General features: G+C 37.9%; 1 protein-coding gene across 5 annotated transcripts in view; it reads right to left on the bottom strand.

Annotated features, from left to right (window-relative positions):
- Positions 1-786: 786 nt before the first annotated feature.
- The window catches only part of LOC132296524 (putative ion channel POLLUX-like 2), a 69,144-nt gene continuing 57,023 nt past the window's right edge, over positions 787-12,907 (bottom strand). For 4 of the 5 annotated variants that reach the window (XM_059794716.1, XM_059794721.1, XM_059794736.1 and 1 more), the window contains 8 exons: positions 5,105-5,197; positions 4,882-5,008; positions 4,744-4,820; positions 2,419-2,466; positions 2,221-2,290; positions 2,059-2,132; positions 1,184-1,294; positions 787-1,117 (listed from right to left, as the gene is read on the bottom strand). In XM_059794716.1, the coding sequence (XP_059650699.1) occupies positions 1,016-1,117; positions 1,184-1,294; positions 2,059-2,132; positions 2,221-2,290; positions 2,419-2,466; positions 4,744-4,820; positions 4,882-5,008; positions 5,105-5,197 (702 nt within the window). In that variant the 3' untranslated portion in view covers positions 787-1,015. Of the gene's footprint in view, positions 1,118-1,183; positions 1,295-2,058; positions 2,133-2,220; positions 2,291-2,418; positions 2,467-4,743; positions 4,821-4,881; positions 5,009-5,104; positions 5,198-7,137; positions 12,070-12,907 lie in introns of those variants that run through there. The other variant, XM_059794727.1, reaches the window with a different exon arrangement.

Genomic DNA, 12,907 nt, shown 5'->3' with positions numbered 1-12,907 from the left:
TAAGTGTTTTTATTTAAAAAAAATTGTATTTAAATGTTTTTGGTAACAATTAAAAGCGAGAACGATTTATAAAAAGTATAAGCCAAAAAAATTTAATTAAGAGCTTGTTAGGAATTGTTTCTCTACTATTTAAAAGTGTTTTTATTTTTAAAAAATTGTATTTAAATGTGTTTTGTAACAATTAAAAGCGCTTTTAATTGTTACCAAATTTTTTTTTTTTCTTAATTGGTACACACACATGCCTCCATCGAAACTTGAACCCTTGAACTCCCTTTTAAAGTAAAAACCTGATACCGCTAAACCAGTAATTGTTACCAAATTTAGCTCAATAGAGTTTTTTTTAAATGATACTAGAATTTGAAACTTTCAAAACAATTTTGCCCTTTTTATTTTTTATAAAGACAATTGCACTCCTTTCTTAATAAAATTATTATTAAATATGGCAACATCTTATTAAAAAATACTATTGTAAAATTAGCAATAAAATATTAAAAAAAATATAATTAAAAAATATTTAATTGTGAAAAATACTTATCATAATCAATCACCAAAAACTTAATATGTTTTTTTTTTTCTTATCCCAGTTTTTTGACAGAAAAAAAGTATTTCCTTTTATTCCAACAGCTACCCGAAATGAGCTCTAAGATTTACATCAATTGCTACAGAATCTCATATGTTAGGGCTTGCGCTTTATTTTTCTCTCTTATCCACAAAAACATGTTCATGTCATTAAGCTCTTACTGAAATATTTTCATTGTGTTTTCTGAGCGCATGCATTGAGACATGTTGAATGAATGGGTTGCAATTGCAACCTAAAGAATCTTTGGATTGCCCAAGTTTAGTGTGCCTGCTAACCCCCATCATACATAATCATTAGACCTTACTAAATAGTATAAGGTACTCCTTTTAATGATTTTTTCCCCCCCAGAAAGCAAAAATGATGCTCCTGCAATAATAAAAAAATAAGGAGGGAGCAACCATGAAAGTGTTACAAGAAAAAAAAAATTGGTACAATTTATTCAATCACAGGTTGTTCTCCTTCAAGCTCAGATATTACGATTAGCGAGTCCGTCTGCTCAAGGGAAAGTGGCTCTGATTTGGGAATGGGGTTTATAACCTGCAATGAGTAATGTACATGTAACAAGGTATTTCAATTCAAAAACCCAAATCAAATTGTATATACCTTCTTATTGTTTTTCACGTAACCGATTGCAACTTCTCGCCGTAAACAAGCTCTTTCAGAGAGTTCAGCAAATGAAGGATTCTCCCCCTTCTTCATGTACAGCTCAATATCCTACCAGAAAGAACGGAAGAAAGTCAACAAATCAGCAGCGAAGAGTTTCGTTGTTTGGTTGTAATTCTTAGTCACTTGGAGGATCTCTGGTTGGGCACTCTTATCATGTACTCAGCAATAAAACTAAAAACTTAATGAGACCCTATATTGTTTTTGCAAGGGCAGGCTTAGTCCTCGGTCATATAACTACTAAAATTTCAAGTAAATTTAAGTAATACAAAACTAAACTGGATATGTGTGGTTTCCGGAATGCTAATAGTGCTTGCACAAGCTGGTTGACAAGATCGGTGACCACACACTTGTATATAAGAAAAGAAAACATCAAAATGATGGTGAATCACAACCTATTGATCTGATTTCATTTCTCCAAAATCAAAGAGATAGAACAAAAGATATCAGCCTGTTCTAGATGATAGGCGCATTTAATCTAATTTGGTATTTGTTTAAGGTTAACCGACCACCTCTTCTCCATTTTATTCTAGTAAGTAAACATAGCATGCCACATCACAGTCACAGGGTGTAACAAAATCTTTCCACTTCTTCAGTGCAATGATAGTTGCCTCCATTGCATTCAGCCATGCAAAGTTTAATTTACCGACAGAACAGGAGAAAAGCCATGTTTGGATTTATGCTGCAACCAATCTGGAACTTCTGTAATGGTTACCAACTTACCATGCCCAAATGTTCTATCATCAACTAATTCATTTTCATATTCACCTGAATACTTAGAAACCAAAATAGCAACTCCACAAAGAGGCATTTACCTTCACATATATTTCATCTCCCTCTGCATCCAGAATGTCTCTCCACACCTCATTCAATTCACTGTTATGAGCCACTGCCACACAAAAATAGAACTAATTTTTAAAAACAAATAACCTTAATTGTCAACAGCAAGTTGCAGATATAGTGGAATTATACAACACCTTGGGCAGTGACAAGGCTCATTACTTCCTCCGCGGCAATGTAAGTGAGGGAAGGCTTGATTCTTGTTATCTGTAAGGATTCGGTTAAGTTTGATGAGTGCAATAAACTTGATTAAATGCTGATATAATCACATTGTTTTAAATAAGAAAGTCACTAGTCTGCAAAAAGGAAAAAAAAGAAGAAGAAGGAAGAATTACTTGTTTGCCCAATTTGGAATCCACAATTTCTGCAACTAGATTTTGCACCTGCAAGCGACTCTTCAGTGTCTTTCTTTCCTCGGGAAGAAAATACAAATATTCATTATTGCCTTTGCCACAAAATAACACGACGTAGATGCCCCTTAGTCTTAATGAAAGGCTGTAGATGCCCCTGGTATTAGTCAAAGGCTGAGATGCTCATAGTCATCTCAGCCATTTACCACATCCATTTCACAGGCTTATTTAGTTGAGGACTTAGAAGAAGGTTCCCACAACGCATTCTACTTCATGATTAGAGCCCTGTGCCTATATCACCAGATACAGAGACTTTTGCGCATTACACTTATTTTTAGTAAAATACAATATTATTCTTTGGGGTTATTGTCAAAGAAAAAGTTGAGATGCCTCTCTTTCTTAGCTTATCATCCGATAAAAATTTACCATGCCAAATGATAGTAGAACTTGGAGGTCCTTATTGCTATAATTCTACTTGTTTTTGTTCATAGAAAACAAGATACTTTAGGTGTTTATCACAGGAGTAAAATGGAAAGAACCTACTTAAATAATCAAAATGGATCCAACCTGTCGTTTCTCTAATTTCCATAGCTAGAAGGGTTTCCGAAATGCCTGAAAATCACAATTTCAATTGCCGTCTTTTTCTTTCCCTCGTACGCATGTGCAATGTGTGTGTGTGTGTGTGAGAGAGAGAGAGAGAGAGAGAGAGAGAGAGAGAGAGTACAAGTTAAAATTTGATGGACTAGAGTTTAAGTGAGTCCATGGAAATTATATATGGATAAAGATGATTGTAGACTCGCCAATGTGTGCATTTAATAAATCCTAGTTTACCGAACACGGGTTTTGGTGAGAACTCAATTATGGTCTTGGATTTATCACCAATGTACCATGGATACAAGTAGGGTGAACTGGTGAGGACATGTCAATGTACAAAACATAGTTTTCAGGGATTATGGTCATGGACCTATCACCTTATGATGGGGCACGTTAAAAACGCATGAAGTTTCTGAGAGGAGGGGGCACTTATATAATAAACTTCAGCAATTAGTAGGAGTCCTTGTCAGTGATGGAGCCAGGAATTTGCTTCAGTGGGGGCAATTTTAGAGTTTGGACAATAATAAGAGAGAAAAAAAATAAAATAAAATACAAAAACCTAATTATTGACACACAATTTTTTCATCCAGTACATCTACAATTATTCTGAATTTTTTTTCACGAAAGCATTGTATGATAACCTCACTACTTTTTTTTTTTGGATGGTAAAGCAAACACACACTTTTTTGCCCACGCCGGGACTCGAACCCCTCCCCTCTTCTTTGAAGATGAGGAGGTTATACCTCACCACTTGAAGAAGGGGGTTTCAGGTTCTTATGTATCACGTCTTCCTCTTCACATAAAGAAGAAGGGGAATTATCAATTAATCTTGAACTCAAATAGTATCTTCTTTGCTTTTCAAATGAAAGTTTGAGGGTTCAAATCTCATTATGGGCAATAATTGATGTGTGTTTGAGTAGGTCATCGGGGAAAAAAAAATGAAAAAGAAAAAGAAAGGAGACTGAGAGACTTGGTTGATGGATTGAAGTTAAAATGTAGGCCTAGGATCAATTAGGGTTTGAAGAGAGAAGAGAAAAAAGATGAGATTTACAACAATACCCAACATAGAAAATATGTCTAACATCTCTACCCGCATGCATTTATATTAATAAAAAATGAGATTTACAACCAAGTAATCATACAAGCCAAGTTTTGAGAAAGAAATTACTTACTACCCTAATAACATCAATTAATCATACAAACAACCCATCAATGATGGCCTTATTCCTTCTTTGCCATGTGAAGAAAAATAGATGAGGAAAGAAACCTTCCACATATTATGCTTTATCGATGCCCTTGGAAACGACAGTAGACAAGTCATGACAAGAGAAGAGAATAATATTATTCATGAATATATCTAATAAAATCAACCACATTGTCCTAAACTGTTTATTCATCTTTACGTTATCTTAACATAATATTCTTTTACTTAGTTCCACAGGAAGCATGTTGACAGTCAATGCTCTAAATCAGAACAAGAAATGTGTTTTATATGTTTTAATATGTCATAACATTGGATCAGTTAAGAAGTGGACATTGGGAGCATCTTTCACTTTAAAATTATTGGTGCATCATAGTTTCTCAGCCTAATTACATCTGAGGTCAAGAGGGGGGAAATTCTCTCATGAAAGATGAATTTTAAAGATTAATATTCTATACAATTTGAAATAAAACATTGATATCCATCAGGATTATTATTGAGTGAGTTACACTAACCTTAACTCCAAGTTTCTCGCAAATGTTTTCAGCAAGAAGAAGAGAATATGCAGAATGCTTGTCTGCCCTGGATGGATCTGAAGAAAGAATAGTTAATACTAAGCTGCTTCAGTGAATTGAAATAACATGTTCCTTTACCTCCAATTAGCAATTCTCTATCAGATATTACAATGATTGACAAGGGCATATCTTCTCCTTTCTTGAAAGATTTTTGAATATTTATGATGGTTTCCTTCAAGATATCATAGTTCATCGGGTTTCCAATCTGCAGCATATGAAAAAACATAAAGGATGAGAACACAAAGAAGGTTTTTGAAATGACATAAGATGACAAGAGATATTCTTCCATCTGAGACCATACCCTGTGGGAAACCCTGACATTTTTTAGCTTTCCTTGACCAACAAATTTCCTTTCTCTGTTTCTGTCTTCCATTGGCACATCTGATAATATTTCCTACAATATATGCTAAAGATCATAAAGCATAATTTTTTTTGATTGATTCTCTTACAATCTAAGAACTCAATGCCCGTGCAAGCTCAAACAATAATTTATCTTGCATCTAATATAAGAAAAAGGAGAAAGAAAGACATGTCATGTCATCAGTGGTCTTGGAAGTAACATTATAGGAGATACTGCAAATACCTATTAGCAAATTAGCTTCCAGTTGAGGAGGAAAAACAACTAGCTTCCAGTTAAAGGCAAAAGCATTTCGTATTGAATGCCAATAAATGAAAGAAAAAACAATCAAATTTGAAATTCCCATATATGCTTCTATCAAACAAGCAATCTATGTTGCCAAGCTTCTGATCGAAGCACCATACACTCTTTGCACTACTAAGAGCTGAACAAGAAGAGATGTTATGATGTTCAATCTATTGGTAGAGCTAGAGAGGGAGAGGGAGAGAGAGAGAGAGAGAGAGAGAGAGAGAGATGTGGAAATTCAATTGGGAGAGTTTGCACATATACTCACATATTTGGCTGTGTTTCCAGCAGATTATGTATAATTGTTCAGAATTTGTTCCACATATACCTATTGTGACTATTATTCTTCTGTGTATGTTAGTAAATGCTGAAGGTGTCAATGAATTTCAATTCGCTTGAATTACCAATTTCATATGAAAAACCAAGGTGAATTGAGATATCATCTAGGGAAAGAGGGAACTAATATGCCCAAGGAATCTCCCTTTCACAAAGGAATTATGTTACTGATTTTTCTTAAGAGAGACTACAAGTTGATACACCAATATCAAATGTGAAATTTGAGATAGATGGGAAGTTGGGAACAATACAACTGATAGAAGTATCCCCTAGTTGGGGTATGATCCCTCTTATTTGTTTTATAAAAGATAAGAGTAGCTTTATATATATATATTTTTTTCATCAAAAAATCACTCTCACAATTCCTCTTAAGCCGGCAGAAATCTGGTGAATTTCTTCTTTCACATCCAGAGAATTGGGGAAATCACATTGCTCGAGCATCCATAAGGACCACACAACTAATGCCAGAGTTTTTGATTCAGTAATCTGGAAATCAATACTGAGTAACAGGGAGTTTTTATTAGAACATCTGATTTATACTATTGGTGATTGTCAGACTTTCAACCTATTTTATGACCCATGGTATAATGGTTTTACTCTTCAGCAAAAATTTGGTCTTAGAAGACTTCTTCTGGCTGGTCACTCCTATTCTGATAGAATGTTCCCCCAAGTTGGCCTGAAGATATTTCTCAATTCTTTGCTAACTTGCCTGCTGTTAATAGTGTTGATTACATAAAATGGAAGCATGGTGTAATTTCTTTCAAATCAATGTGGAATTTGTGCAGAGAGAAAGGTTCTTTAGTGGCATGGCACAAGATGGTTTGGAACTGTTGTAGACCTAGAATTAACTTGCAATCTGCTCTCATAGTTCTCAAATTTTTCCCTTCCTATTTTAATCTCAGGAAAAGAGGCTTCATTGGTCCAGCAATCTGCCATAATTGTTTTGCATTCAGATTCCAGAGATCATCTTTTTTGGTGCTGTACTTATGCTCAGCAAGTTTGGCGATGGCTATCTCACACTTGTCATTGGGATGCTCTACTGTGTATGCAGCACTTCTCTGAGGTGATTGCTTGGTTTGTAGCTGTTACTGCAGCAAATACAATGAAAGCCAAACTGTCTAGATGCTTGTTCACAGCAGCACTGTGGTGCTTATGGAATGAAAGAAACTGCAGAGTCCATGGTAACACTCATTCTCCTCAACAACTACCATTTTTTTTTTTTTTTTTTTAAAGCCTAGGTGTAGTTGGTCTACCCCTAACTGATCTAGATCTCTTATTTGACGATGCTGGAAGTTGAAGATTGTTGATGGCTTTTCCTTTGTTTTCTTTAGGTTTAGGGTACGCCCTAAAACATATTTTCCCTTTCATTTTTTTTTTTTTTTTTTTTTTTTCTTCTTATGGAAGATGTCATGTTTGGAAAATATCATTATAGGAGTGATTTAAGCCCTTAAATCACTCATTCGGCAAGGAATGGTCTGAGGAGACAGCACCTACACGAGAGGTGTTGGGTAGGCAAGGTGGTCTGACGCAACGAGGGCATTGCGATTTTGGCACCACCCATTCAGGAATGCTTCGAGGAGATATCATTGATGGTTTATGGTTTGAGGAGACATTGCTGCTTCTTTCATCTACATATTTTAAACATGTGTACGAGGGGAAACGGCCTGAGGAGACATGGTTGGTTGGTTATGGTCTGAGAAGACATGGTTGGTTGTTTATGGTCTGAGGAGACACCATTGATTGTTTATGGTTTGAGGAGATATTTTGATTAGGTGATTGGCACTTCATTTGCAAAGACCTGGATTTTATTTATTTATTTATGGATTTAGTAATGGTTTGTTATGAGAATTTTATTTCAAGTGTGTAGGGTTATTATTTTTTATATTTTGGTGTACATTTAATTCGCCTGTGTAGGCCCGGGACGAGTATTGGACTTGGAATTTAGTAGTGGACTCATATGAGAAGAATGAAAAAAGGGAGTGCCAAATGGTACTTTCCTTGAAGTAGGTAAGAGGAAGGAGCAAATAAGCAAAAGATGTGGTTAAGTTTCTAATTTAGGAAATTCAAGGACTATAAAAAGGAGGAGGAAGGAAGACCTTTCATTTGCCATCTTCTCTTTCTCTCTCTATACATGCTTTTTCATGTCTTGCATCTACACTATTCACCTCCATCTTCTCTCTAAGATTTAAAGCCTTAGAAGTGAGATTTTGGAATGACTCAAGAAGGTAAGTTTGTCCTCTCTTTTTTTTCACTTTTTCACCAGTTCAAATCTTCGATTTGGAGCTTTTGGGATTTGGGTGAACTTAGGGCTTGGACTTTTGAGGTAGAGGTGTGTTAATTTAATTAACCCATAGTTCACAAGTTATTTTTATGTGTGCATTTGTGTCTTAACATGCTTTAGAAATGTATATTATGCCATTTCCGTGTTACTTGCTGAAAAGAGGAGGTTTTTTGAAGCTAAATATGAGTTATAATATACATGTTTAATATTGCATTGGTTGGTGTAAAATAACATTAAGTAGAAATATAAAAAGATGAGAAAGGAGAGAGTTGCGTAACGGTTTGAATGAGATGAATTACTCATTCACAGCTCTAGTATTTATAGATAAAAAGAGCACATGCTCATATTACAAGAAAGGAAACTAAATCAAATCTAAATCAAATCACAACCTATTGTAAAGCATATTCTATAGCATAGTCAAATCTCTGCTATTATGGTAAGTCATTTCATAAATCGTGGCCATCATATATGCTAACATATGCATAGTCAAATCTCTGATATTATGGTAAGTCATTCCATAAATCGTGGTATCATATGTGCTAACACTTCCCCTCAAATTGGTGTGTGGATATCTGAAACACCCAACTTGAACAATGCATTCTCAAACACAATCTTGCTGACGCCCTTTATAAGAATGTCTGCAAGCTGCTGAGAGCTTGTGACAAACTGTGATGACCTTGTGGGTGGGTGTGTCGTGAGTGGGTGCGAGACACTGACAGGCTACCACACTGGCGAGCTACGGGTGCACAATCCCACATCGCTTGGGAAAGGGAAAGATGAAGTGCTTATATGTAGGTGTGTCACTCCAATTGGTATGAGACCTTTTGAGGTAAAGCCCAAGAGCAAAATCGTGCCGACTCAGGCCCAAAACGGATAATATCATACCATGTGGTGGAGTGGGTCGTTACAAATGGTATCAGAGCCTGATCCAGTCGGAAGTGTGCCGACAGGGACGTCTGGCCTCCAAGGGGGGTGGATTGTGATGACCCTGTGGGCGGGTGTGCCGTGAGCGGGTGTGAGACACTGACAGGCTACCACACTGACGAGCTACGGGTGCACAATCCCACATCACCTGGGAAAGGGAAAGGTGAAGTGTTTATATGTAGGTGTGTCACTCCAATTGGTATGAAGCCTTTTGGAGTAAAGCCAAAGCGCAAAATCGTGCGGGCTTAGGCCCAAAGCGGACAATATCATACCATGTGGTAGAGTGGGACATTACACAAATGGAGTGCAAATTTGACCAGAGATGATCTTCTCTCGAATGAAGTGACGGTCCACCTCTATATGCTTAGTCCTGCCATGCTGAACGGGATTTGCTGCTATGCTAATGGCAGACTTGTTGCAGTAGAGTGAGAATGGAAGCGACACTGGAAGGCACAAGTCTGTCATCAAGGTTTTCAACCATAGCAACTCACCTACCCCAAGAGTCATAGCCCTATACTCTGCCTCTGCACTAGATCGAGAGACAACATTCTGCTTCTTACTGCACCAAGTAACCAAGTTACCACCAATAATGGTACAATAAACCGAAGTTAACCTCCTATCTGAAATTAATCCTGCATAATCAGCATCTATCCAAGCCTCAACACGTAAGTGACTATGATTGGCAAACAAAATACCATGGCCTGGACACCCTTTTAAGTAGCGAAGGAACCGAATAGCTGCATCAAGGTGAGGGGCACGAGGAGAGTGCATGAATTGACACACGACACTCACAACATAAGCAATGTCAAGTCAAGTCATGGATAAATAGATGAGCTTCCCCACAAGTCATTGATACTGACCAAGATCTGACAACAAGTCCCCCTCAGAATCAGCCAACCAATGATTCTATTCAATCGGAGTATCAGTAGGACGAGCGCCAAGCTAACCAGAAGCAGAAAGCAAGTCAAGAACATACTTGCGTTGAGAGATGAAAATGCCAGCCTTAGAGCGAGCCACCTCAATGCCCAAAAAGTACCGTAGGGGACCAAGATCCTTAACCTCAAACTGATGGCCAAGATAGCTCTTAACCTCATCAATTCCGGTAGTATCATCGCTGGTAAGAACAATATCATCGACATACACAATAAGAGCAACTGTCTTACCGCCTGAATGACGTAAAAACAAGGTATGATCAGCTACACTTTGATGGAAACCAAACTTGAGCATGGCAGTGCCGAAGCAATCAGACCAAGCTCGAGGAGACTACTTGAGGCTATACAGAGAACGACGAAAACGACATACCATACCAGAATGAGTAGGAGAACGAAAGCCCGAAGGAGGAACTATGTACACCTCCTCCTGCAAATCACCATTGAGAAAGGCATTCTTGACATCTAACTGAAATATAGGCCAAGATCGAATCGCAGCAACAAAAAATAATACACGGATGGTATTCATCTTGGTAACAGGGGCAAAAGTCTCCTGATAATCTATGCCATAAGTCTGAGCATAACCCTTGGCAACCAATCGGGCCTTGTAACGAGCAACTGACCCATCTGGATTATACTTAACTGTAAACACCCAACGACAACCCACAGCCTTTCGTCCAAAAGGAAGCGAAACCATATCCCAAGTCTGATTTTTCTTAAGTGCTTGTAGTTCTTTTGTCATAGCATCACGCCATTGAGGATGCGCTAGTGCATCTGCAACACTAGAAGGAACAGGAACAGAGGCAACAGAAACAAGAAAACTCCGATAGGAGGGTGAGAGAGCATAATCAGAAACAAAATTAGAAATAGGGTACGTACAAGAACGTTTACCCTTTTGAAGAGCAATAGGGCGATCATCAATCGAAAAAATAGCTTGAGAAGGCAGAGTTGGTGCCGAAGGAACAGGGCAGTCGATCGTGGGAGTAGAAGCTTGTCTCTGTTGTCTTCGACTATACAATTCCCCCTGCTAGAGGGGTATCATGAGGAGGAATCATAGAAGACGAAACAGGTAACAGTAGAGGAGTTGAAGATAGAAGAAGGTGATCATCCATTATATTCAATGGGAACCATTCACTTTGAGAACCAACTGAACCGCTATAGTATGGTGTATGCTCAAAGAAAGAAACATCCATGGATATAAATCGCCGACGACTAGGAAGATAGTAACACCTATAACCTTTTGAGAGTGAGAATAGCCCAAAAACACACTTCAAAGCCTTGGGGTCAAGCTTTGTATGAGTCTGCCCCAACTGCTGAACAAAGCACACGCACCAGAAGACTCGCGGAGGAATAAAAAAAAGAGATGAATTGGGATGTAAGATTGAGAGTGGGGCTGCAGAGTTAAGAACCCTAGGAGGAGTCCTATTAATGATGTAAACAGCTGTAAGAACTGCATCTCCCCAAAATGAATGGGGAACATTCATGCCAATGCAGATTGCTCTAGCTAAGTCAAGGATGTGGCGATTCTATCACTTAGAACGACCACTCTGTTGAGGAGTTTTAACATTAGCCATTTGATGCTCAATCCCAAATTCTATACATAACCGTTGTACCTCCCCATAAGTGTACTCTGTACGCTGGTCAGATCTGAATTTTTTAATGATGCGACCATATTGAGTCTGAACCATTGTCATAAAATTTTTAAAAATGTTGTATACCTCGTTTTTTGTTTTCATAAGATAAACCCATGTAACACGACTATGATCATCAATGAACAACACGAAATATCGATATTCAAGACAAGAAGTAACTGGGCAAGGACCCCACACATCTGAATGAACAAGATCAAAAGGTGTTAAAGCAGATTTATTACCACTAGTAGGATAATTGGAACGAACATGTTTAACCATATGACATGTCCTACAGGATAAATCTGACACTGCCACATTACAAAATAAGGATGGAAATAAATGTTTTAAATAACCGAAAGAAATATGTCCTAAACTCGTGTGCCAACGCATAAGCTGGGGTTTATTAGATGAAACAATATTAGAAAATGAAGCTGAATGTGCTTGAGGTGACAAAGGAGCATCCAACAGGTATAAACCGTCCACTTCACACCCACTGCCAATCGTCCGTTTCAACACCAGATCCTGAAAAATACAATGAGAGGGAAAGAACATTATACTACAATTTAATTGTTTGGTAACGGTACTAACAGAAATAAGATTTCTAGTCAACTTTGGAATATAAAGTGTATCTAACAAAGTTAATGAAGGAGTAATTGATATGTGACCCTTCCCAGCAATGGAAGATGGAGAGTCATCCGCAAGGCGGACCTTGCGTTGGCCAGAGCAGATACTGTAAGATTGGAAGGTGAGGCCATACCAGTCATATTGTCTGAAGCACCAGAATCAATGATCCATGGTGGCAAAGATGTAGATACGTTATGTGCAGAAGCAATAGTACCTGAGTGGGCATACGTGGAGGTTGGCTGAGATGATGCCTCCATTTGATTGAAGAATTGCTTGAACTTGTCCAAATCAGCTTGAGTCAAGGTAACTGTGGCAGAAGATGTAGAGGCAGGGTTGTCAGGAGTTGACAACGAGACTGGTTGTGTAACAAAATGTGCAGAGGATCGAGCCTGTTGTTTCTGTTGCGGTGGGCGTCCATGTAGAGCATAACAACAAGATTTGATGTGACCAATTTTTCCGCAATGGTCACACCGTCTGCGTTGTTGTCCCAAAGGAAGACCGATGGTAGAGCTTTGAACTGACTGGGATGATGAAGTTCCTGAAAGTTTGGGAACCCGAACTACCATAATAGAACGATCAAGAGAAGCAAAACTTAATGGATGAGTCCGACGGCTCTCATCTGACAACACATAGGAGTATTGATGCAGCAGCGGGTAGGGGCGATTCGAAATCAGAATCCAAGTAGAATAAGAAAGAGATTGAGAGAGAAAGGGAATAAGAATAGAGGAAAAGAAAT

The sequence above is a fragment of the Cornus florida genome, unplaced genomic scaffold (assembly GCF_030987335.1).
Source record: "Cornus florida cultivar Cherokee Brave unplaced genomic scaffold, ASM3098733v1 CherokeeBrave_3.0.0_Hap2_Chr01, whole genome shotgun sequence".
Classification (NCBI taxonomy): domain Eukaryota; kingdom Viridiplantae; phylum Streptophyta; class Magnoliopsida; order Cornales; family Cornaceae; genus Cornus; species Cornus florida.
Note: the sequence above shows the minus strand (reverse complement) of the source record. Positions and strands in the feature narration are given on the sequence as shown.